We start from the raw sequence: 24,854 nt of genomic DNA, 5'->3' as shown, positions 1-24,854 counted from the left end.
GGAATGAGCCCCTAATAAACCGGCAAACTCTCTCTCGAACTGTAGAAACCAAGGCCGGTGCATGTCTAGCCAAGTCACTGAAATGGACAACATACTCTGAAACAGTCATAGTACCCTGGCGCAAATGCTCAAACTCCGCGCCCCATGCGTCCCTGAGGCTCGGAGGGACATACTCCCTCAAAAACATATCCGAGAACTAGGTCCATGTAAGGGAAGTTGCCTCAGCCGGACTGTCCAACTCAAAAGTACGCCACCACTGATAGGCTGCCCTTCAAAGCTGGAAGGCAGTGAAAGAAACCCCACTCGACTTTGCTATGCCCATAGTGCGGAGGATACGGTGGCACTCCTCTAGAAATCCTTGAGCATCCTCTGATGCTAGACCACTAAATGTAGGAGGGTCGTACTTCTTGTACCTCTCAAGCCTCCACTACTCCTCCTCTGAAATTGCTGCCCTACCCTCGGGCTGAGCTAGGGCTATAGGCGGTACCGGTATAACCTCTAGGATCTGATCAACCTGAACCCGCTGCTCTGGGGTGCGGGAGGCGGGAGTCTGTGCTCCTCCCCCGGCCTGAGATGTGGCTGCAGCAAGGAGAATCAACCCTGCCTGAGCTAGAAACTGTACATGCTCATGAACTGTGCAAATGTCTCCATGAGAGCTAGAGTAGTAGTAGTAGTAGGCGTATCAGGCGCCTGGGCTCCGGCTGGAGCTACTGGTGGCTCCTCTGTAGCAGCTCGCGCGGGTGCTCTCGCTGCACCACGTGTGCGTCCTCGGCCTCTACCCCGGCCCCGGCCTCTGGCGGCTCTAGCAAGGGGCGCGGGTTCCTGGTCATCTGCGGTAGCACGTGTCCTCACCATCTGTGAGATAATAGAAGACAGAAGTTTAGAATTTCAAAGTCAATAATATCGAATGACAAGGAATCAAATGAAATGGAATTATCCTAACAGTTCCATAGCCTCCCGAAGATAAGTACAGACATCTCCGTACCGATCCGCGAGACTCTAATAAACCGGCTTGTGACACACAACTCCTATGAACCTAGAGCTATGATACCAACTTGTTACGACACGAGTTTTCCCTCCGTGAACTATCGTGACGGCACCTAGTCTCTACGACTAGGTAAGCCTAAAATTTTGCGGAAATGAAATGAAAACATGATAACGAACAATTTAACAGGTAAATTTAATTAAGAAATTTAGATGTCGCTTGGCATATACAATAATCACTCTCAACCTAAACATAAACGCTCCCAAAACTCAGAATATCCTGAGTCACAAGCTACAGAAGTAAATAGTGCTTCTAAACTCCAGAAACTATCAACGAAGAAAATACAAGAAAGTCTTTAACTCAAGGAAGAGTAGAGAGGGACTCCTAGGTCTGTGGACGCTGCAGATATACCTCGAAGTCTCTCAAATCGCCTCGCCTCACTTGAAATATGGCTGGGAAGAGGTACCTGGATCTGCACACGAAAAACATGTGCAGAAAAGGGCATGAGTACACCACAGCGGTACCCAGTAAGTGCCAAGCCTAACCTCTATCGAGTAGTGACGAGATCGGGTTAGGGCCCTGCTGGTATATATGTATAAGAAGATAATACAATATGAAATATCGTAGTAAAGATAAATACTAACAGTCAACGAGAATGAAATCACAGAAAAACAACAACTCAGTACATAAAGGTAGCAATAGGGGATTTCCCGGGATACCGTCCGTAGTCCCAAACGTAAATGTACAGGGGATATCTCGGGATACCGTCCCGTAGTCCCAAACGTAATTGTGCAGGGGGATCTCCCGGAATACCGTTCCGTAGTCCCAAAGTAAATATCCAGTACATGGGGATCTTCCGGGATACCGTCCCGTAGTCCCAAACATAAACGTGCAGGAAGATCTACCGGAATACCGTTCCGTAGTCCCAAAGTATATATACAACTCAATCAACATAAAAAACAGTTTTGACAAGGAATTCTGCAGTTTAGATTGAGTTCATATCAAAGAAGGCAGGTAATTTTGCACTAAATATGCTGCACAAAGTTCAGGTAGGCAATTAAGGCAGGTAAGACAGTTAAGGCACGTAGGCATGCTTTCCTAAGCTAAACAGGATAGTTACATATACAAGTATTGCTCAATTAAAGGAAAAACAGATATTTGCTTAATGAAAATAGGGTTTTTCAACAAATAGCCCGTGTACGCACTCGTCACCTCACGTACACGACATTCATATATCAAATAGTACCAAATCCTAAGGGGAGTTTCCCCCACACAAGGCTAGGCAAGCCACTTATCTCGAACCAAGCTCAAATCAATCTGAAATCACGCTCTTGCCATGAGTATCCAACTCCAAGTGGCCCAAATCCACAAACTTTCCCGAAAATCTCTCCAAATTTTGCCTTCTACCGAGCTCTCAATCAAAATTTTCAATTTTGAACTCAAACCCTCGTTTTGAACTTTAAAAATCTGCCAGTGATTTCCTTAATCGCGATCGCAAAAACACCCTCGCGATCGCGCAGAACAACTTCGCTGCCTCATAAATTTATCCTATGCGAACGCTTAAACCAACATGCGATCTCGATGCTCTAACTCTCCCAACTACGCAATCGCGGACCACGCATTGCGTTTGCAATGAACAAACGAGTGGCCCCAGCTAAGGTCCACTTAGCTCTATGCGAACGCGAGTTAGCCCACGCGTTCGCGATGCATCACCTGATGAACTTACGCGATCGCATTCCTGTCTTAGCGAACGCGAAGAACAACTTTGCTGGTCTCCTAGAATGCTCTACGCGATCGTGTGCCTTCTCACGCGATCGCGATGAAGGGTTTTCTGCAACAGAAACACCAAAAAATCTGCCACTTCTCCAAGTCCAAAAATGACCCGTTAAGCATCCGAAACACACGCGAGGTCCCTAGGACCTCAACAAAACATACCAACCGATCCTAAAACACTATACAAACTCAGTCTAGCCCTCAAATCATATCAAACAATGCTAAAATCATGAATCACCCTCCAATCCAAGTTTTAAGAACTTGAAACTTCAAAATTCTACAACCGATTCCGAAACCAACCAAATCATGCCCGATTGACCCCAAATTTTACACACAAGTCATATTCAACACTACAAACCTATTACAACTTTCAGAATAGATTCTGACCCCGATATCAAAAATTCCACTACCGGCCCGAAACTCCAAAAATTCAACATTTGCCATTTCAAGCCTAAATGAGCTACGGACTTCCAAAACACAATCCGGATACACCCCTAAGCCCAAAATCACCTAACAAGCTAACATAATCAACGGAACTCCATTCCGAAGTCTTCTTCACACTGGTTCGACTACGGTCCAAATTCTAAGACTTAAGCTCTTATTTAGGGACTAAGTGTCCCAAAACACTCCGAAACTCAAAACGAATCATCCCGGCAAATCACAATAGCAGAAAATAGATACGGGGAAGCAGTTAATAGGGGATCAGGGTGTTAATTCTCGAAACGACCATCCGGGTCGTTACACTATTGGTAGAGAAGAATGAAGAAAGATATAGTAGAGTATGTGGCTTGGTGCGTGAACTACCAGCAGGTGAAGTACGAGCATTAGTGGCCGGGCAGTTTTCTTCAGAGACTTGATCCAAAGTGGAAGTGGGAGCATATCACCATGGATTTCGTTTATGGACTCCTATGTATCTTGAAGAAATTGACGCAGTATGAGTTATTGTGGATAGACTGGCCAAGTCTGCACACTTCATTCCGGTTGTGACTACCTCTTCTTCAGAGCAGCTGGCTCAAATCTATATCCGTGAGATTAATTCGTCTTCATGGTGTGCTGGTGTCCGTTATCTCTGATTGAGGCACGTAGTTCACATCACTTTTCTAGAGAACTGTGCAGCGGGAGTCAGGCACACAGGTCGAGCTGAGCACGGCATTTCACCCCCTAGACGGACGAGCAGTCCGAGCGCACCATTCAGATCTTGAAGGATATGCTACGTGCCTATATTATGGATCTCATAGGTTCATGGGATCAGTTTTTACCGCTTGCAGAGTTCGCCTACAACAACAGCTACCAATAGAGTATTTAAACAGCTCCTTATGTCACGCCCCAAACCTGGGGAGGCGTGACTGGCACCCGGTGCCGTAGTGGCCCGAGAGAACCACTTTGAAACTCATTCATTCCTTTTGTAACTATCATGGGCCAACATGGCCACAACTCGTAATGTACAATTATAAGTGGGCAAATGTCATATCAATGAACTATCGTTCATAAAACATGAATACATATGGGCCGTCAAGGCCTCTGACATTGACATATTGTACATAATAAACATGTGTCTACAAAGCCTCTAAGATTATTTGACATAAAATGGGACAGGGTACCGACCTACCAATAAGTCTGTAGTAAAACTTTGACACGATGACTCATAGACTTGGCTGCACTCCGAATGAGGTGGAGTCTTACCGATCCTTCGCTGAATGCCAATCTCGTCTACTATGAGGGCTCGTCAAACTAACTATCTATACCTGCAAGCATGGATGCAGTGTCCCCAACAAAAGGACGTCAATATGAATAATGTACCGAGTATGTAAGGCATGTAAATCAGTATAAAGGACATGGAAGAAACATGGAGTAAAGGACTCAACCTGTATGTCTGGATAGCTCTGTAAATCATGAAATATTTATAATGTCATGCATATGCGTATAAATGTCATGTAATGCATAGGTCTGTACGTACATAACATCATCAAGCCTCTGAGGGCATCCCATCATATCATCTCAGCCACTGTGGGCAAAATCGTCATTGTATACCAGCTAATCAGGTGGTGGTGTGTATATAACGCCATAACCTTTCCCATATCCCATATACATATATATACATACATATATATATATATATATATGCGTATATAATGCGATCTAGTCATGGGTCAATGTGCATGTATAAATGCATATGAAATACGTTAATAAGATTTTCTCGGAATGCCATAAAAACCAATATACCTTTCGGATAAACTTTATCAAATACGTATTTTTCTGAGAAAGATATAATAATAATTCACATGGGGAATCAAGAAAGTAAGTATCTCTAATATTTCTATGAATAGAGTCAAGTATGAAAATTATGCATTTCCTTGTTTCGTTTGTGTCGTATAGATCATGCCAAAAGAAATAAGGGATAGCCTTAACATACTAGTAAGCTCCAGTACTCGTATCAACAACCTCCTCTTGAACAACATCTAAGCTTTTTTCTCAAACACTCGTGCAACTTTTCCGGCAAAACTCAAGAAACGATCTAACACCCTCATAGGTCACCCTCCCAGCATGATAATCAAAAGGAAAGTAGTTTTAAATCGCGACCTCAAAGTACATTTTTTTATCCTTCGTAACTACTTTTCTCCATTCATTTGATGTACTCACCCATTAGGATCATTGATATAACATTTTCCAACTTTCAATAACTACTTTAATATTACTCGAGCAACTTCCAGTATATTTCCTAGTCAGATTCACATTATATACTCCTTGCCAATTAAGACTATTCTTCAGATTCACATTATATACTCCTTGCCAATTAAAACTATGTCACGTAGAACTGATTGGAGCAGTTCTGGTTATTCTAGACATCCAAATGAATGTTCTAAACACCAATAGTATTAGGCCTCGCATTTTGATAATGTAAGGAATATTTATACTTATTTTGTCCCTGTTAGACCTAAAGCAGGTTTGGCAATTTTCCTGCAATTGCTAAAGTTTAAAGATGACTCTTAGTAAAATGTCTTAACTCAGATGTCTCAAAGTCTAATACACAGATGAGAAAGTTATATAGAATCGGTTGTCAGCAAGTCTAGAATCAATTGCCACAAGATATATTTTTTATTGTCTAACTCACTACATATTGCCACCTTATCAAACTTATATGATTATGAGATCATGCCAAAATAAATGAAAAGTTTAGCCTTAACATACCTGAGTCGATTCTCTTAGAATTTGGTATGGAATTATTTTGCTTTATTTTTCTTACTCACGATCAGCCCACTCTACTTACATAAGAGATTCCATTTGATTTATAAGGCATACACATGAATTCATATTGAAGAACTCACGTTTTTAGCCTTTACAAACTCATAGAATTCATATTTGAAGAAGCTCACCGTTTTAGCCCCACCAAAAGCTAGAAAACTTTGAATTACAAGCCCAATGCTTTTCTCTGAATATCACGTTTCTGTGCCCTTTTTTTTTGGCTAGATGTGATAGCTTGTTCATAATATACATAGGCTTACTAATATTTAATGGGGTGTGGGGCCCACATATAATCAATTAATAAGAAAGTATTCTTGGCCATGGGGGAGCCACCAAAACATACTAATCCAAGGAATATGAGTCATAGGAATGGGAATTTTAGTAGTCCCACGTGGACTCCACAATTGATCCCTACTTTGGACACTTACCTTCTATTAAAAAAATTCAATAATTAACCCTTTTACCCACATAATTAAGAATTATTTCAAATTACTTAAAATACTACTTACTTTTAATACACTTTATATATTTTACTATCATGGTCATGTGGTACCATATAAAATAAATAAATACACTATTATTTTATTAGAACATCCATGTAAAAATACATATATTTTCTCAACTTATAATTTTTCTAATCTCATATAAAGAGTAAAAAAATTCGTACCTTAATTCTTAAAATGGTAAAAAGATAACCTTCTTTTCTTGTGCAAAAATAATTTCTATCTTTATAATAAAGAAAATCTCATAAACTTTCTCATATTTTGTGTATAATTAAAAGTAGTAATATTAATAACCATATAAAATCATTTTACCGTTTTACAAAAAATGTTCCACTCAAAATACCATATCAAATGTACGGGGTGTAACACCTTATAAGGCCTTATATGCGAAGCGGTGTCGTTCTCAGTTGGTTGGTTTGACCCGGGAGAGGCTAGGTTTTTGGGCACTGATATGATTCAGGATGCCTTGGAGCAGCTTGCACAACACAGTCTAGGTAGAAGAGTTATGCTAATCGGAGGGCTCGTGATGTAGCATTTACGGTAGGAGAGAGAGTTTTGCTCAGAGTTTCACCCATGAAGGACGTGATGAGATTCGGTAAGAAGGGCAAGTTGAGCCCTAGGTATATTGGCCCTTTTGAGATTCATGAGAGACTTGGTGAGGTGGCCTATAAACTTGCATTGCCACCCATCTTTTCGGCATTTCAGCCGGTGTCCATATTTCCATGCTCTGAATTATTATAGTGATCCATCACATGTATTAGATTTCAGCTCATTCCAATTGGACAAGTATTTGGCTTATGTTGAGGAGCAGCTGGCGATCTTGGACAGGCAGGTCCGAAAGTTGAGGTCAAAGAACATTGCTTCAGTGAAGGTTCAATGGAGGGGTCATCTGGTCAAGGAGGCAACCTGGAAGACCGCGCATGACATGTGGAGTCGTTATCCTCACCTTTTAATCACTTCAGGTATGTCACTATGCACATTCAAGGACGAACGTTTGTTTTAAGAGGGGGAAATATAATGATCCGACCGGTCATTTTGTTTATTGAGTCCCGTTTCCCTTTTGATGCTTCACACATGTGTATTTGTGGTTTTATGACTTGCAGGGTTGGTTAGTTTCGTCCGGGGAAGGTTTTGGGTTGATTTGGACCCTTTGGTTCTTGGTTTAGAAGCCTAAGTTGGAAATATTGACTGAAGTTTGACTTTAGTGAAAATGACCCCGAAATGGTGTTTTAATTCAGATAGGTTCGTATCATGATTTTGGACTTGGGCATATGCCCAGAATTGAATTCAGAGGTCCCTAGGCTGATTTGACTTGTTTTGCCGAAAGTTGGCAATTTGAGGTTTAGAAATTTCCCTAAGTTTGACCGTAGGTTGACTTTGTGGCTATCGGGTTTAGAATTTAGTTTTAGGACTTGGAATTGGTCCGTTTTGCTATTTGAAACTTGTCTGCAAAATTTGGCTTAATTCGGAGTTGGTTTGATAGGATTCAGACGCTTGGTTGCAATTCTAGAGGTCCTTGAGTTTTCTTTTGAAATTCATGCGTGTTGATGTCCGATTCATGGATTTAGATGTTATTTTGGTTTTTTGATCACACGAACAAGTTCGTATGATATTTTTCGACTTGTGTGGATATCTGGTTTGGAGCCCCGAGGGCTCGAGTGAGTTTCGAATGTGTTTCGGAATGGTTTGGACCCAATCAAAGGTTGCTGGTGTGCTGGTGCCTCGGGTGTCGCAATTGTGAGCACCAGCATCGCAATTGCGATCATAACAGGGGGATATCAGGTGTGGCATTGCGAAAGGGACTGGAAAAGGGTAGGCTCGCATTTGCGATAATTATGTCGCATTTACGAGGGGAGCAGGCTTCGCAATTGCAAAGCCAATATCGCATTTGCGATTTCCCCTAGGCTGTCAAGTGTCGCAATTGCCGGGCTTTCTTTGAAATTGCGTGGGTTCGCAATTGCGAACCTAGTGTCTCAATTGCGACATTTGCAACTGAACAAAAGGGCTGAGAAAACGGGATTTGATCTCATTTCTCTCATTATAAAACCCTAAACTCGGTAGGAGACGATTTGGAGTGGAGATTTTCCCCTACAATCTTTGGGTAAATGATTTTTATTAATTATCAACTATATTACATGATTATATATAAGATTTAACATCAAAATTATGAGAATCAAAAAAAAATTTTGGGAAATTTTGTCTATGTTTAAAAAAAATTAAAACTTAGTATTTGGGAGTCAAATTGGACTCAGATTTGAAAACAAAACACATATATGGACTTGTGGGATTGTGGGTAGTCAAGATCTACCCTTGGACTCTGGTTTTGACCAGGTGGGCTCGGGGTGACTGTTGTTGACTATTGGGAAATTGTGTAAAGATCATAGCTTTATTACTCGTAATTGGTTTCTCTTGCATTGTTTGATGTTATTACATCATTTTTTGTTAGATCTGAGTTGTGCAGAGGTGAATTTTAAGGGAAAAGCTATTTTTGAGTGTTAGGCTAGTTGAGGTAAGTACCTTTCCTAACTTTGTGTGGGGAAAATTACCCCATAGGATTTGGGTTATTGTACTATTTGAGTTGTGTGGAAGACGTGTATACGAGGTGACGAGTGTGTACACAGGCTTATATGTGGTATTTTACCGGTTTAGACTCTTAGGTTACTTTTAAGCTCCTAATTGAAGTTATAATTATTTGTTCTATATTTCGTTGTCAAGTTTACTCCTACATGCCTCATTTGAAGTTGTTATTACATGTGCTAGTTTCCATTGTCGAGGTTTTTCCTTATGCGCCTTTATTTGTAGTTGTTGTTACATGTTATTCCTTCCATTGTTGAGTTATTCTCATGCATTTAGACGTAGTTTCTATTTCATGCTATTATTCTCATGCATTTAGACGTAGTTTCTATTTCATGCTATCTCCTTCATTGTTAAGCTTATTATGCACTTGAAGTGAAAGTTTCCATTTCTTGGGAATACCTTCTTTGTGAGTTATTGAAGTTGTAGTTGTGAAAGCTAAAAGTACATTGAGATTAAAGTTGTTAGTTATTGAGATATCTTTTTTTGTTGAGTTGTTTCTCATTCATTTTGTTTGTATGGAGATTCTTGTACACATTGTGGTTAAGCCGTGGGCTATGTGTTGTGGTAGCATTGTTATTGTTGATTTGGTAACGTTGTGGCATATGGGCGCATGTGGTGCGAGTTGATTATTGTGTTGTGATATTGATACACATGCAATGGTATAAGGGTGGGTATTGAAACACATGAGATGGGATAATGTGGGATTCATACGCGTGTTGTTAGTAAGGGAATTACTTGAAGCCACACGGTGAAATAAGAGGGCTAAAACACGTGTAGCTATTTCGGAAAAAATATTTTATAAATAAGTGCAAGGCTCACAAGATGATATAAGGAGGATTGTGAATATGACTTGTGAAAGGTGAAAATGCGGTGTGGTATATCGATTGTGATTCTTGTTGTACATTCTACGTGAAATGACTTGTTGATTTGAGCAGTTATTATCTTCCCTTCATTTGTTTTTTACTTGTACTTTCACGATACTTGATAACTTGTTGTTCCTATCATATGTGCACTCTTTGTTGTCCTTTATTGCTTTAATTTCCATTGTTAGTCTTATATCATCATATTGTTTTGTTGTCATCTATTTCCTCGCTTTCCGTCATTAGATTATATTTTATTTTGTTCAGGTTTTTTTCTCTAGTAATTGCTTGACCTGGCCTCGTCACTACTCTACTGAGGTTAGGCTTGATACTTATTGGGTACTATTATGGTGTACTCATGCTATACTTCTGCATATGTTTTTGCAGATCCAGGTACATCTGCTCGTGGCAGACGCCAATGTAGCACCCCGGAAAATTTCGAAATACTTAAGCGCTATTAAGAAATTTGATGTGTGCCAATTATATTATTTTATGTGCAGACGAGGACTATTAATATGATGGATATTAATTGGATATGATAATAAGTATACGAGGTGTATTTCAATTGATATAGGGCATAAGGAGAGCCCTTGGGACAAATCAAATTGGAAATTACATTATACACTAAAGTTCCAAACGAGTACGCATAAGACCTAACTTTGGACGAGCATATTTAAATATATAAATATATATATAAGGTGTTTTGTGATGCAATACCTATCAAATAAAAGATATTCGAGTCTAGTTTTTAACGCTTTAAACCGTTTGTCATTTGGACATTCCTACAAGAAGTTATGACCAGATTACCAATGACTGACAAAGGAGTGAACTGGGGATGCGAAGCATCCGGGGCCGCGTCCGAAAGAAAGGCTGGCAGTGAAGTATTGCCATAGCATCCGGGTCCGCATCCGAGCTTCGAAGAGGAGTGAACTATGAATGCTAAGCATCCGGGGCCGCGTCCAAAACCCTAAAATTTGGGCCTATAAATACAAAATCGGGGGAAGAGAGTATTTTGTGTATTGAAGGTTAGGATTCTTGAGGTGAAGAGGCAATTTTGAGCTCAAATCAAGTCCAATCAACTAAGGTAAATTGTTAATGATGTTTTGGGTTGATTCTTACTCAATATACATGAGTTCTAACATCATTATTACATCCAAATACTAGATTTCATCATTAAATCCTCAAGAACAAAAAAATCACCAAAGTTGTGATTTTTCAAGATTGATCTACTAGAGGTAATTCCAATGCTTCAAGCTCATTTATTACAAGTAGTTATAAGTATTTGAAACATTTGTTACAAGTTTTAATGGTTGAAAGATTGGATTACAAAACTCTAGTTCATGGCATGAATAGTACTTTACGGAAAATAAGAGAGAAGATGAATGGTAATCTTGGCGATGAAACTGATGAATACAATGAATCTGTGGAATTATTTGTTAGCAAAAGATGGAAGTGATCAACTAAGTAATCACCCGAATTGTATATTTTGCAAGTGTTGATTATGTAAGACGATGAATAGTAACTTGGTGGCATTGAACAATTGATGTAGTATCATTAATGACTTCGAATGTGTATTAAAATATAAGAATGAAGTTGAATGGTCTAGCATGTAAATCTATTTGGCGATTCGAGTTGTTGGGGGCTTGTAGCCAACTTATGAGCCATATATGGATATTGATCAATATCTTAGGTCACATTTTAATGTAATTAGGATATCTAGTTATAGATATCGACTTGTTGGTGATGTTGAGCATTTTAATCAACATTGGAATGATGGAAGAGGATTGAAAGCTTGTGAATGTTAATACAGCGAAAATGAGGTAAGTTGATTAAAATTTACTGTTCTTGAGGGACTTTCTCCAAAATCATGTTTCGAGTTAATACCTAAGTTGTTTGCAAATGTGCTTTCATGCTTGTGGGGACAAACAAGTACGGATGTCTTCATGTATTAAAATATTATGTTTCATATGTAGTGTCATGCTGTTTTATAAAATTTTATTTTAAATCTTGTTGGCAAAATGACACTCAAGGTAAATGTTATAAGTTTTTATCAAAACTTACGTATTGATAAGAGTATACATATTTGAGTGCTAAGATAAGTTCTCATGGAAAGTATTTCTTTCTAAAATTGATGAGCAGAATAACACTTGTGGTATCTTTTAAAGAATGATGTTAAATTGCTAAAGGCTTTAGCATGTAAAAGGTTGTTTATTTGAATTTTATTCAGATGATTTGAATTTTCTATAAATGCTATGATTTGATAAAAATAGATCCTTTGAGGCTACTATGCTATGAATCTATTTTTGAAGTATCAAATATTTTGGGAGTTACTTGTGTTCACCGAGATTGGCTTTGGATATATCGTGTTCGTTGTCATGAAACTACACATGCCGGTGTAGGCGTCGATGGCAACTTTGTGGTATAGACTACAACAGAGTGCTCTCCCTCGATATGGTACTATTTTGTGCTTTTATTAGCATGGCTGGGTCGATTCGTATGGCACTATGATGAGACGACCTGAGCAAGTAGGGTATATGATACTTGCCGCTAGGTACATTACCTAGTTGATCTTCTTATGTCGGTGATGGTATAGTACTCCTAGTGAAAGGTAAGGATGATTCTCTTATGTTTAGGCCTAAGGAGCCGAAAGTGATTTCAATGACTTAAAGCACATGGAATGATTTTGTATGATTTTATCCAAAATCTTGGATTGATGTAACTATTTTAAAAGTTTATATTGTGGGTTACATTTCACGTGGTTGTTATTTAAAATGACAAGGGTCATGAATTGATATAATTTCTTATCGTTTTATATCAAATATTGGTGCATTATTTTTATAAAGTTTGTCCCAAGAACTTAAGTTAGAGAGAGTCTATGACACTTATTGAGTACTGTTGTGGTGTACTCAGCCCTTAGGGGGGGTCCTTCAGTGTCCCGCTTACTTTACATATTTCGGGATGATGTATGACACGTAGCATGCGGTCAGAGCTAGGATGACTCTCTTTCCGAGGTATTATGAAGCACCACTTTTATTTCGTGGTAGTTATCATGTTATTTCTTATTTGCTTTTGTTGGAATTACTCCAGGTGTTTAATTCTATTCTTTGGTATAAAGGCTCCATAGATAGTTGTGAAATGTTGTAGTAACGAGGTTGTACATGACATACAAGAAAATATATTTATTTTATTTAGTCTCATTGTTATTATCATGACAGGCGTCATGTGTGATTCAAATTGAAAAATATTTTATCATTTAACTTGAAAATGTATATGATTTTCAAGGAGCTTCCGCAGTTAAATTGATTTTCATGCATATATTTTGGGTGCATCATATGGTTTGGTTTGCTCGGGTCGGGTAGTGTGCCGGGTGCCGGTCACGTGGTTTTGGGTCGTGACAGCCAGTGATTGACCAATTATTCCGGACACTTCAAGGTATATATGCTCGATGTTCGCAGGTCTCGGAGTCACCTTCTTCTATTGCTTTACTACTGTTTATCTTCATTTCAAGCAGAGTTATATTTAGAGATTATAAGTGCATTCTCTGTAGAGCTTATGACTCAGTTCCACCAGTTTTTGGGAGATAATTTATAGCTGTACTGTTTGAGTTTTATTATGATAGTTTAATAGTTTAATTTGATATCTAAGTTGTTATTTCTGTTAATTCTCAATATATGTTAGGCTTACCTAGTCTTAGAGGCTAAGTGCCATCACGATATCTTAATGTGGGAATTTGTTTTTTAGGGTGATTTCGGGGTTGTTTCATTGCTGGTTTTGGCCAGCTTTCATGGTGTTTTCATGTCTACGCTGCTGCGTTTTTCAGTTGAGTTTTGGGGACATTTCAGCTGCGTTTTTGGCTAGTTTTTGAGCTGGATTTTGGACTGGTTTGGGTCGTTTTCTGCTGCATTTTTGAGGCTGTTCGGGGCTACTTTTTGGGTGGTTTGGGGTTGTTTTAGGATTGACGTTTTTGGCCTGTTTTTGCTCTATTTTTTAGGCTGAAGTTTGACAGGTTTTTCAAGTGTAATTTTGGAGGTAGTTCAGGTGCCTCTCATGGATGATATTTGCTAGAGTTTTAGATGTGATTCATGGCTTATGAGGGATGTTTAAAGGGCTGGTTTTGAGGTGGGAAGGTGAGCAACTGCTATGAGTTTTTAATGGAAGGTCTATGGTGTTAAAAATGGTGATTTGCAGTAGTTTCCACGGCTGAAAATTGCTGAACTTTTGGTCACCATGGAGATGGGTAAAATGATTTAAAGAAGAAGAAGGAAGCTCTATTTGTACTCACTCTGTCCAAGCTTTTGCCTTCTTTCAGGTGTTCTCCGCCTCTATGTATATAGTATAGAATAGAATATGTGTGTGTTTTTATAAGCCAAAGAAACCCTGAGGGGTAGCTCAACTGGTAAAGGCCCGAGGACAAAGTCCTTCAAGTCGTCAGTTCGAGCTCCTCAGAGCCACTGGAAGCATTACACATAGGGATATAAGGAATGGGGAATTGCAAGAGATAAATGCAGGCTAATGGGCATAACCCAACAATGAGAGATGCTGGCACACCCATAAGCCTACTAGAACATATTGTTTAGAGATTAGGATCCCCTAAGGGATCAAGTTTANAAAAAAATATATATATATATATATATATATATATATATATATATATATATATATATATATATATATATATATATATATATATACGGGTGTGTGTAAATGTGATTGGTGGGGACTAAAGTGTCAGTGAATGAATATTCCTATTATGCCTATCCGGATGAATTGCGCTCCAACATTTGTGCAAAGAAAATGTGATTTGTAGTCCCTGTGGGCCAAAGTTTGTTATCAAAAGAGAGAGAAAGGAATCTTTGCCAAATGGCATTCTTACATTGATTTTTTTTTCTTTTTTGATAATAAATAAAATAAAATCTACACCTACTAAGTCAAAAAAAATAGCAAAGCAAAATTACTGCATACTCAATTTTCATTTGTTAGAAAGCCTCTAACTTAGAAATTGCACTAAACTAAATAAAACTATATTTTTGAAAACTTTTCTTTCTATATAAATGAAGGTAAAACTTATACTAAAAATGTGACTCTTTTTTATCATTTTCAATTTTCTTAAGTAAAATATATATATAAAGGTAAAACAAAAGCTAAAATATGTAAATTAAACTCAAAAGATATTTAAATACTAAAAAGTGAAAAAAAATTCGAATATAATAAAAAATTAGGTGCTCACAAGTATGTCTTACTTATGTCGGAGAATTTGATCTTTCTTGAATTTCATGACCCCTGCATTTATCTTTAAAGTATGCTTTTGTTCTGGAAAGTTGCGTATTTGTTTCTAGGTGTTTATGTGCTTACGGATGAATATATTATAGATCATTGGTTGTATTCTTGGTCATACCTTTTGGTGAGTTTGTTAGATTTTTATTAATCTCATCCATATTGTGCAAGGTTTGAATTTGAAGGCAAATAATTTTAAAGAAAGAGGGAAAGGCTATCATGGATTTGGAGCCAACCTTGCATCCATCCAGAGCTTAGAGTGTTGTAGGGGTTCGTGGAAGGAAGACTAAAATTCAAAGCGTACTTAACTGACTATTTACAAGGAAGACATCAAGACGATTAAACTTCTTTTAGGGACTATGGTTATTTTAGTCATTTTTACTCTTAGTTAAGACCTAGATTTAAATACTTTATTTGGTCTTCATTTTAGATAGGTTGTGTTGTTTAGAGAATCGGCACTCCTTGGCGAGTGTAGGGTTATTCCCTTGTATCTTTTTAATTGAACCTAGCATGAATTTCTCCTTCTATGGATCCTTGTATAAGTTCAATCCCTTTTCTCTTGGATTGAAGCCAATGATTAATATATTTAGTTGTTAGATTATCCCTTCTTTTCTTCTAAAGTCTATTTCCCTCATTTCTATTTCATAATCATATCCTTACTGTTTTATCTTGCTTGTTTGATTATTATTCATTTATTATTGCTTCTTGAATCGCATCACTATTTCTCAAATACATTTCAAATGGTGGCTAAATATTGAAAAGTTGTTCAAAAACTAACCATCCAGGACCATTTTCAAAACGTGATTTTTCTAGTTGTCTTCATCATTAAGATAGTTTATCCTTTTTACATAAATATGTATAAGATAGCTCATCGTCACCGCTGAAATATCATTTCCTTGTGGTATTTGAATTATTCAAGATTAAAGAAAAGGAAGCATTTGGCATTGCTACTTATCGGTGCGCCAACAAACAAATCTTTGCTTGGATGACTTTAATTTACACATTCATGAAATTGTCACTGTCATGATACAAGTTACAACTTATTAAGCACGAGCATGAAAACCACCTCAAAGAAAAAAAATGAGGGGCAAGAACTAGTAACAGGTCTAAAACGTTGTACCTGAATTTGCAAGTTCGTCGGCTAAGCAAATAGTAGCAACGGCAATATTATGCCATAATTTATCAAGAATTTAGAGTTTCTACGGCATCACTGTACAGCTGCTGAAGCATCACAAAGATCAGCTCTTTGTTCAACAAAGGTAGTTGCTTGCACCTTTAAGAGTTTTGATCTCTCAGACTTCACCGTCCTTCCGTGGAGACAACATCATTCTTTCCTGTACAAACTGTCTCCTGCTTAGAACCATGGTCATGGCTGTGCTCATGTGAGATTTACTTCAATGGTATCTCTGCAGACTGCAAAGTGACCTGCCCAGCAGCAGCTTGCTCGTATTCAGCACTGGCCTCCGGAGTGTCTTCTTCACTGGGTGGAACCAATTGCCAAAACAGTAGCAAATATTTGTCCCACTCCTTGAGAATAGCTGAGCCTTTAGTGCTGCCAGTTTTTTCCTAGGTATAATGAATATAAATCTATTAGAAAAAGACTACTTCGACCACTCGACAAACTGCCCATAGAAGCAGAGAAGAAAAATAGGGAAAAAGGGGAAACTAGAAATTAGCCATCATCCTAAAACTAATCAATATTTAGCCACTGTATAATTAGTTGGACAAAAATTAAACCTACACTTCATCTTTTCCCCATCTTTCTGTACGCTTCTTCTTCTTTGCATTAGTTGCAGGAAAGAGAAACAAATTGAACAGCTTCAAGCTTTATGTTCTTTGGTTCAAGCTAACCCACAGATTTTAAAAGCAAGTAGTGCTCTCTGAAATCCTCTTTGGTCAGTTATTATTGTCATTGTCTAAACGTGCAAGTTGGATCGTGTATTGCAGCCTATGCTTCTGGAACTAGGAAAGCAAAATCCTCAAACTTTTAAGATCTACACAGGAGCACCATCCAGAGTTTCGTCAATTAGTCAATTAACTTCTAGACGGTTTTGGAGTGATAGTGTATGCAGCTTTCTCTTTACCAAGCTAGAGAAGAAGCATCATACATATAGTAATGGAGTTCGTGGTTCTATAATTGGAAAGTCAATGATATAATCATGGAGTTCGTGGTTCTAAAATTGGAAACTCAATGATAGAGTCATGGAGTTCGTGGCTATGTTGCGCGGACTCTTCAAAATGCTGTCGCACCCATGTCGGATCCTCCAAAAATGCACTACTAATTAGGAACTCAAGGAGAGAGTCGTGGAGTTTTCTAAAATTGGGGACTCAAAGAGAGAGTCATGGGCTTTGTGGTTCTACAATTGAGAAATCAAGGATAGAATCATAGACTTTGTGGTTCTACAATTGAGAATTCAGGGATAGAGTCATGGAGTCCGTGGGTTTACAATTGAGAACTCAGGAGCGTCATGGAGTTCATGGCTCTACAATTGGAAACTTAAGGATCGAGTCATGGAGTCCGTGGTTCTACAATTGAGAACCCAAGGATAGAGTCATGGAGTTTGTGGTTCTACAATTGAGAACTCAAGGATAGAGTCATGGAGTTCGAGCTTCTACAATTGAGAACTCAAATAGAGTCATGGAGCTCGTGGGTCTACAATTAGGAACTCAAGGATAGAGTCATGGAGTTCGTCGTTCTACAATTGAGAACTCAAGAATAAAGTCATGGAGCTTTTAGTTCTGCAGTTGAGAACTCAAGGATAGAATCATGGAGCTCGTGAAAAATATTTAGAAAGTAAGACGAAAACTTATAAGATCAGAAAGTATAATTCTAAACAACGATCTGTTAGGGATATAACTTGTTTTAGCATGTTGTTCTTTGGTTACGTTATTCATCTATGCTGCTAAGAGAATATTCGTTTGTATAGACACAAGTTCAGGTATGAGGGATTAATGTTGGAAACTAAAGGGCAGAAAAGTCCTTTCCAACTTATTTTAATGGAGCACTGACTATTTTGGAATTACATTTCAAACAGTGGCTAAACATTAATTAGCGGTCTAAAAAGTGGCTGGCCCACCTAAATTTTTCGAAGAATAGAACGGATGCCGTTCGTGTCAAGTTTTACATCATCAATAACCGTATTATTGATACTTGTGGTGAAGGCCAAAAGCCCATGATAATATCTTTGGATAAAGAAAGATTTAAGTGAAGTACGACAACCACCCAATCAACCCCTCCCCCACAAAAACAAACACTTCGAATTATAGATGACCATATACTTGAAAAAGTTTGACAGGAAACTATCAAATCAAATTATAGGCACATAAATGGCACTTCTTAAAAGATGTAATTATGCTCAATGAGCTGTATCTTTAGTCGAGCATGTATATATGAGGGTGGGCGTACGCATGCACGGGCATAGAAAATTATATGTGTACTTACCACATGGGCTTCGATTAGGCTCTTTAGCTGCATTTGACCCACCGGAGCAACCACTCTCTGGATCTTAACAATCTCCTTGTTTACCTATAATGAATATTAAGAGTGTTAGAGAATGTACGGAGAAGAATGCAGCTTCAAGAAACCAAATCGAATATGTAATACATTTTGGTAGTGCTGAAAATTATCACTCACGACACCTGAAGATATAGTTGTCAAAATAAGCTTCCTAAAAACGAATAAAAGCTACAGCACTATGAACTTATGATCCAACTTCACCACATGGTCTGCTAAGAAAATTAGTTACTCTTTTCAAATCTTACACTACCGGGCAAGAATCATCTGCTTACTGAGCTTTGATAACTGACAACAACAACTATTCTGTAGCAGACTTCTAATTTATGGATCAAGTCCAGAGAGTGATTTCCTAAAGAATTCTAGTGATCAATGAAGTGGAATGAGAACCATGAGAGACCAACCTACAAATGCCGACGAAGTCAAAACACGCTAGGTGATCTTTTCCCCATCTGTCTAAATATTAATGTGCAAAGTTACCCGACACATGTGCGCTAGTGGAAGATAATAGATAACCGAATACCCGATGAATAGGCAAGTTATGGCAAGTTGTGCCTGTGATGGATACCACCATTATAAATGAAAAAGAACACTACAAATTTCCATTAATTTTCTATGTACATTAATGAGATCATAAATTCAGTATTAGTCTTGGTTTTCTCTTTTGCATGAATTTCAAGGAAATTTTGCAATTTAATATGATTAATTTTTAGAATGTAAAATAACCTATGTAAGATCCAGATAATTCATAAACTTTGTACAAAAGCAAATCGAGAGGCACTTGAAGACATCAATATCATGAACAGATTGTACAAACGTTCACAAAGTTGATTGAAATCAAACCTTAGATATAAGGGTATCATCCTCATCAAGAATGTATGCCAAACCCCCAGTCATACCAGCAGCTACATTTCTACCAACCCTGTTGTAAGCAAGAAAACATAGCTCAAATCCATGTTACGAATCCTACACTGTATGAGTGGAACGTGAACAACAGACAATACTTACTTTCCAAGCACCACAACACACCCTCCTGTCATGTACTCACAACAGTGGTCCCCAGTGCCTTCTACAACAGCTTGAGCAAGAGAATTCCTCACAGCAAAACGCTCCCCTGCTTTACCTCTGACAAATACTTGACCACCTGTCGCTCCATATAAGCAGGTGTTCCCTACTATGGTGGCATCCTCTGGACAAAATCCAGTATTTTCAACAGGAGTTACAACCAATTCTCCTCCAGCCATGCCCTTTGAAATTTGAACCAGTAACTTCTGTTAGTATGGATGGAGTATTGTATTCTTAAAATTCAGATAACGAGCTTACTAAACAGCTCGGCAATATTACTTCGTATATCGGAAAAACCACATGTGGCATGTGTTACCAGAATAACACTCCACCAATTACCAATGGCCTGTTAGGAAAAACCATAACAGAGAGAGTTTCAAATCCACATGGGGCATATCTTATTTGTTCAACAAACCTTTCCTACATAGTCGTTAGCTTCTCCAATAAGTCTGATGTTCATTCCAGGTGTCAGAAAACAAGCAAATGATTGGCCAGCACTCCCAGTAAATCTGCATCGCGAGAAAGACATACTTGTTCATACTGATATATGACTCTAATTATTATAATCGCAAATACGTAAAAGATAATCTTACGTTATGTTCAGCTGCCCAGCAAAACCAGTATCACCATATTTCTTAGCCACAGCACCCGCAATACGACCACATACAGCACGGTCAATATTGTATATTTCAACAGTCTTGTTGACCACCTTCTCATTTTCAATCGCGTCAAATATCTGCATATTAAAAGTTTGTCCGTTGGTCCCTTATAATTTCTTCCGGAATATGGAAATTTCTCGATGGATTTTTCATTTCAATTATTGTGTCACAAACAAAATATTATGAGATATATTTCGTGTTGTGAAAGGCAGGGGCGCGAAGCGAGGCGTTTCACCTGATACGGGCAAGGTGTAAGTCGGGCGTAAGCCCCATGGATCTTTAATTCTAAATATTTTATAAATTAATAAAATTAAAATAAACTATTAGAAAAAGATAAAATTACATAGAAAAAAAAATTTCAAGAAATTATAAAATAAATGGAATGTATATAGAACTGCTTCATCTTAAAACACTAATCAGAATCAGCAACCGACTAAAAGACTAACCAGAATTGCTGCATCTAAAAAATCTATCAGACTTTGAAACAAATTGAACAAAAATTTATAAACTAACTTGAAAGAAAAAAAGAGCTTGAGCGATTTGAACCAGAGCAAGTGATGAAGGATGATGTGTTTTTGCTTTATAGTTTGAAAATTGATCATTTTTCCCTTTATCGGTAGAACATGAAGAGAAAGAACAAAAATTAGGGCTAAGAACGAAAAATCTTTTAATTTTTCACAATTTTTTCTTTTTAGAATTTAATAACAAGATGATTTCTTTTTCTTTTGGTATTAAATTAAGGACTTGTTTAGCAATTCTAATTCTAATTTGAAGAGGTTTTCTGTGCATATGCCCCGAACAAAAAACTCACCAAACGCCTAAGTATACACCCAAAACATTGAGGCTTACGCCTCACGATACTTTTGCCTTTCCAGATTGCCCGAACACATTTTTACTACGCCCCTCCCTAGTGCTCGCCCCGGCACTCGCCCCAAAAACACCTTTTATAACACTGGATATATTTGTTGTCCCAAATCAATTGTAATTACATTTCTCGGTTGATTTATCTACAAAATCCAAAGTAGAAGCTTTTAAACTCTACTCTGCAAAACATTTCTCCGAAACAAGGCAAATGGGAGACGCTGCTCTTTCTGTGCGAAGGACTGGCCCACTTTAATTTTTGTTATTCATTTGGACCTCTTTCCATCGAAGATAAATTTCTCTGAATGGACCACGAGTAAAATATTCATGGACAAGAACAAATTATCATGAGTTATACCCACTCTGTCCCTAATAAACTGTCCTTATTTTTATTTATTAGAGTATCACATCGCCTGAGGGTGTGGGATGTTGTCTCCTTATATGACTTGGGAGAATCCTCACTTTATGAGCTAGCTTTTGGGGTCGAGTTAGGCCTAACGTTCATTTACATTACATGGTATCGGAGGCAGATCCATCCTACCCTATGTCGGGCCCTATAGTATGTTGTCCAAGATCCAAAGTGCAGGTGTGTTAAGAATCCCAAGGGTATGGTTGTTATCTCCCTATATGTCTTTGGAGAATCCTCACCTCATGAGATAGCTTTTGGGATTGAGTTTGGCTCAAGCTTCATTCTCTTAACATGATTTATTGGACATTTTGATTTATGGCTAAAAAAATTTTAGTGACCTTAGTGTTAAAGAGTTGGTAATGTATAGTGTCCCACATCGGGAAGTAGATACTTATTATTATGCAATCACTATATATAAATAACGCATTCTACAACACTTGAGACATAAATAATAAAACTTTTCCCTGCTATACTTCTCACATGGTATCAGAGCACCCGTGAGAAACTTCGGAAAGGTTGGACAGTCGTTGTGCATCAACTTCGGTGACTTTTTCCAGATCTGATTGTGTCACCTCCTTTTTGGTGAGTATTGTGCTAAAACCAACACCACCAACATACTCAGAAGGCTCCGACGACCAAAGCCCTAGAAACCATCCCGGCAGAAGACCAGTCACGCGCGGCCAGAACCTCCTGCGCGGGCAACGCGTCTGTCACACGCGTTGGCGCGTGAACACTTTTCCGGCCTGTTTTTGACGAAACTCCTTTTGGACAGTTGGCTTGCGAGGTGATTCTGAGGCTATCAGTCCAAGTTACACCAAATTCCGATAATTTTTTGTATTTTCCGGCGACTATTTGCAGATTCTGGCAATTGTTCAGTTTCCGACAAGAGACAGTGTTTTTTTCCTCACTGTTCATGTGAGCTTTTTATTGTTCTTGATTGTCTGTGCTATTTGGTCCAACAATGTCTTTAGGGTTTGATGTTTTTTGGTTCTAAAACCCTTCTTGTCTATATTTTCATTATTGTGGTGCTTATGCTTTCCTGAGTCGAGGGTCTATTGGAAACAGTCTCTCTATCCTCACAAGGTAAGGGTAAGGTCTACGTACATACTACCCTCCCCAAACATCATTGTTTGGGATAATACTGGGTATGTTGTTGTTGTTGTTGTTGGTTCTAAAAGCACGGGTTCAGGAAATTCAAGTTTGATGATTACTTCGAAACCCTTAGAGGTCGTTTGGTAGCTGGTTAGAAGAAAGGTTATTCATGTATAAGGGGTAACATAACTTATACCATGTTTGGTAGGCAATAGTTATTTTGTATAAAATTCTGCATAACTAATACCATGTTTGGTTGACATTTTTCAATTATGCATAAATAATACATGTATAAGTTATGAGTCAATCTGTGTATTATTTTATGCGGGGTAGAAGATGGAATAACTAATACATGTATTAGTAATACATGGATAAAATACTGAAATGACAAATTTACCCCTATCACTTTACAAATAAGGCTTCCTTATTTCTCTGTCAACCCGTCAACAGGTTTCACTTGCTTTCACTTGCCAACTATATACCTTGTCTTCTCTCATTTTTAAAGAACAAACTAGCAAAAGCAAACTGGAGAAGCCACTAGAAAATGGAAATACCAAAACTAAGAAGTGAAAATCAAATATATCTAAACTTCACATAGTTCAGTAGTATGACGAAGAAGTGAAAGTAACACCCAAAGTTTCTAACTAAATTGTTTCCTACATAAATGGAAAGAGAAAAAACAATGCAAAAGAAGGCCAGGGGTATAGTTGTAAACAAGCATTTTACTTTAAAATTTATATAATGTATATCAATTTCTAATACAACAAACCAAACATTCAAAAAAATAATCTCTGCATAACTAATACCTGCATAACTAATCCCTGCATTACTTATCCCTGCATAACTAATCCCTGCATAACTAATACATGTATAACTAATACCTGCATAACTCTAACCGGCAACCAAACGACCCCTTAATGGGAAGTTCAAACTACTTAGCCTGGGCTTCTTCTGTTGAGTTGTGGTGCAAGGGTCAAGGTATTCAAGATCACCTAGCCAAGGATACTAGTGATGGAGATGAAAAAGCTAAAGCACTCTTGGGAGAAAGTTGATGCTCAATTATGCAATTTGTTGTGGCGATCGATTCCAAGATAATGCCTTTGTTTCGTCCATTCCAGACATGTTATTCAGTTTGGGAGAGGCTCGTACTTTATACACTAATGACATATCTTATTTTTATGATGTGTCTCGGATGACAAACTTAAAGAAACATGAATTGGATATGTCTACCTACTTAGGACAAGTGCAGACAGTTATGGAGGAACTTGAGAAGTTGATGCAGTCACTACTAGTGTTGAAAAACAACAAGAGCAACGACAGAAGATGTTTCTAGTTCTTACACTTGCTGGACTGCCAATGACCTTGACTCGGTGAGAGACCAAATTTTGGCTAGTCCTTCGGTCCCTACAGTTGATGAACTATTCTCTCGATTGCTTCAACTTGCTACTCCACCCAGTCATACAATGGTCTCACCACCAACTGTTGATTCCTCTATTCTCGCATCTCAGACAATGGAAAATCGGAAATCTCAAGCTATGGAGAATCGACGAGGAAGAGGTCTTTCTGGGAGATCTCGACTCAAGTGTCCTTATTGTATTAAACTTGGACACACACTTGAAGTGTGCTATTACTTACATGGTCGACTACCCAGAAACACTCATGTTGCTCAGAACGAGACTACATGTAATCATGGATTTTCTTTATCTGAAGGGGAATATAATGAGTTACTTCTGTATCGAGCAAGTAAGCAAACATCTCCACAAGTAGTCTCGGTTGCTCGGAGTGATACTCATGTTGCTGGTAATTCTTTTGCTTGCGTTTCTCAGTCTAATACTCTTGGACCGTGGGTCATGGACTCAGTAGCTTCTGATCATATCTCTGGTAATAAATTACTTTCGTCGAATATGGTGTATTCACAATCTCTTCCTACTGTTACCTTAGCGATGGGTTCCAAACTAAAGCAAAAGGAGTGGAACAAGCTAATCCCTCATCTTATGTCACTCTAGATTCCGTTCTTTATGTCCCTGGTTGTCCTTTTA

The 24,854-nt window shown here is 38.2% G+C and overlaps 1 protein-coding gene across 1 annotated transcript in view; it reads right to left on the bottom strand.

Moving 5' to 3' along the window:
- Positions 16,173 to 24,854, bottom strand: part of LOC109233296 (ferredoxin-dependent glutamate synthase, chloroplastic) — a 51,895-nt gene continuing 43,213 nt past the window's right edge. The window contains exons 28-33 of the mRNA XM_019399122.1: positions 20,388 to 20,530; positions 20,210 to 20,303; positions 19,738 to 19,976; positions 19,573 to 19,651; positions 18,658 to 18,741; positions 16,173 to 16,781 (exon numbers count right to left, since the gene is read on the bottom strand). Coding sequence (XP_019254667.1) covers positions 16,605 to 16,781; positions 18,658 to 18,741; positions 19,573 to 19,651; positions 19,738 to 19,976; positions 20,210 to 20,303; positions 20,388 to 20,530 — 816 coding nt within the window. The 3' untranslated portion in view covers positions 16,173 to 16,604. The remainder of the gene's footprint in view (positions 16,782 to 18,657; positions 18,742 to 19,572; positions 19,652 to 19,737; positions 19,977 to 20,209; positions 20,304 to 20,387; positions 20,531 to 24,854) is intronic.

The sequence above is a fragment of the Nicotiana attenuata genome, chromosome 10 (assembly GCF_001879085.1).
Source record: "Nicotiana attenuata strain UT chromosome 10, NIATTr2, whole genome shotgun sequence".
Lineage (NCBI taxonomy): Eukaryota > Viridiplantae > Streptophyta > Magnoliopsida > Solanales > Solanaceae > Nicotiana > Nicotiana attenuata.
This window is presented reverse-complemented; position numbering and strand designations above follow the sequence as displayed.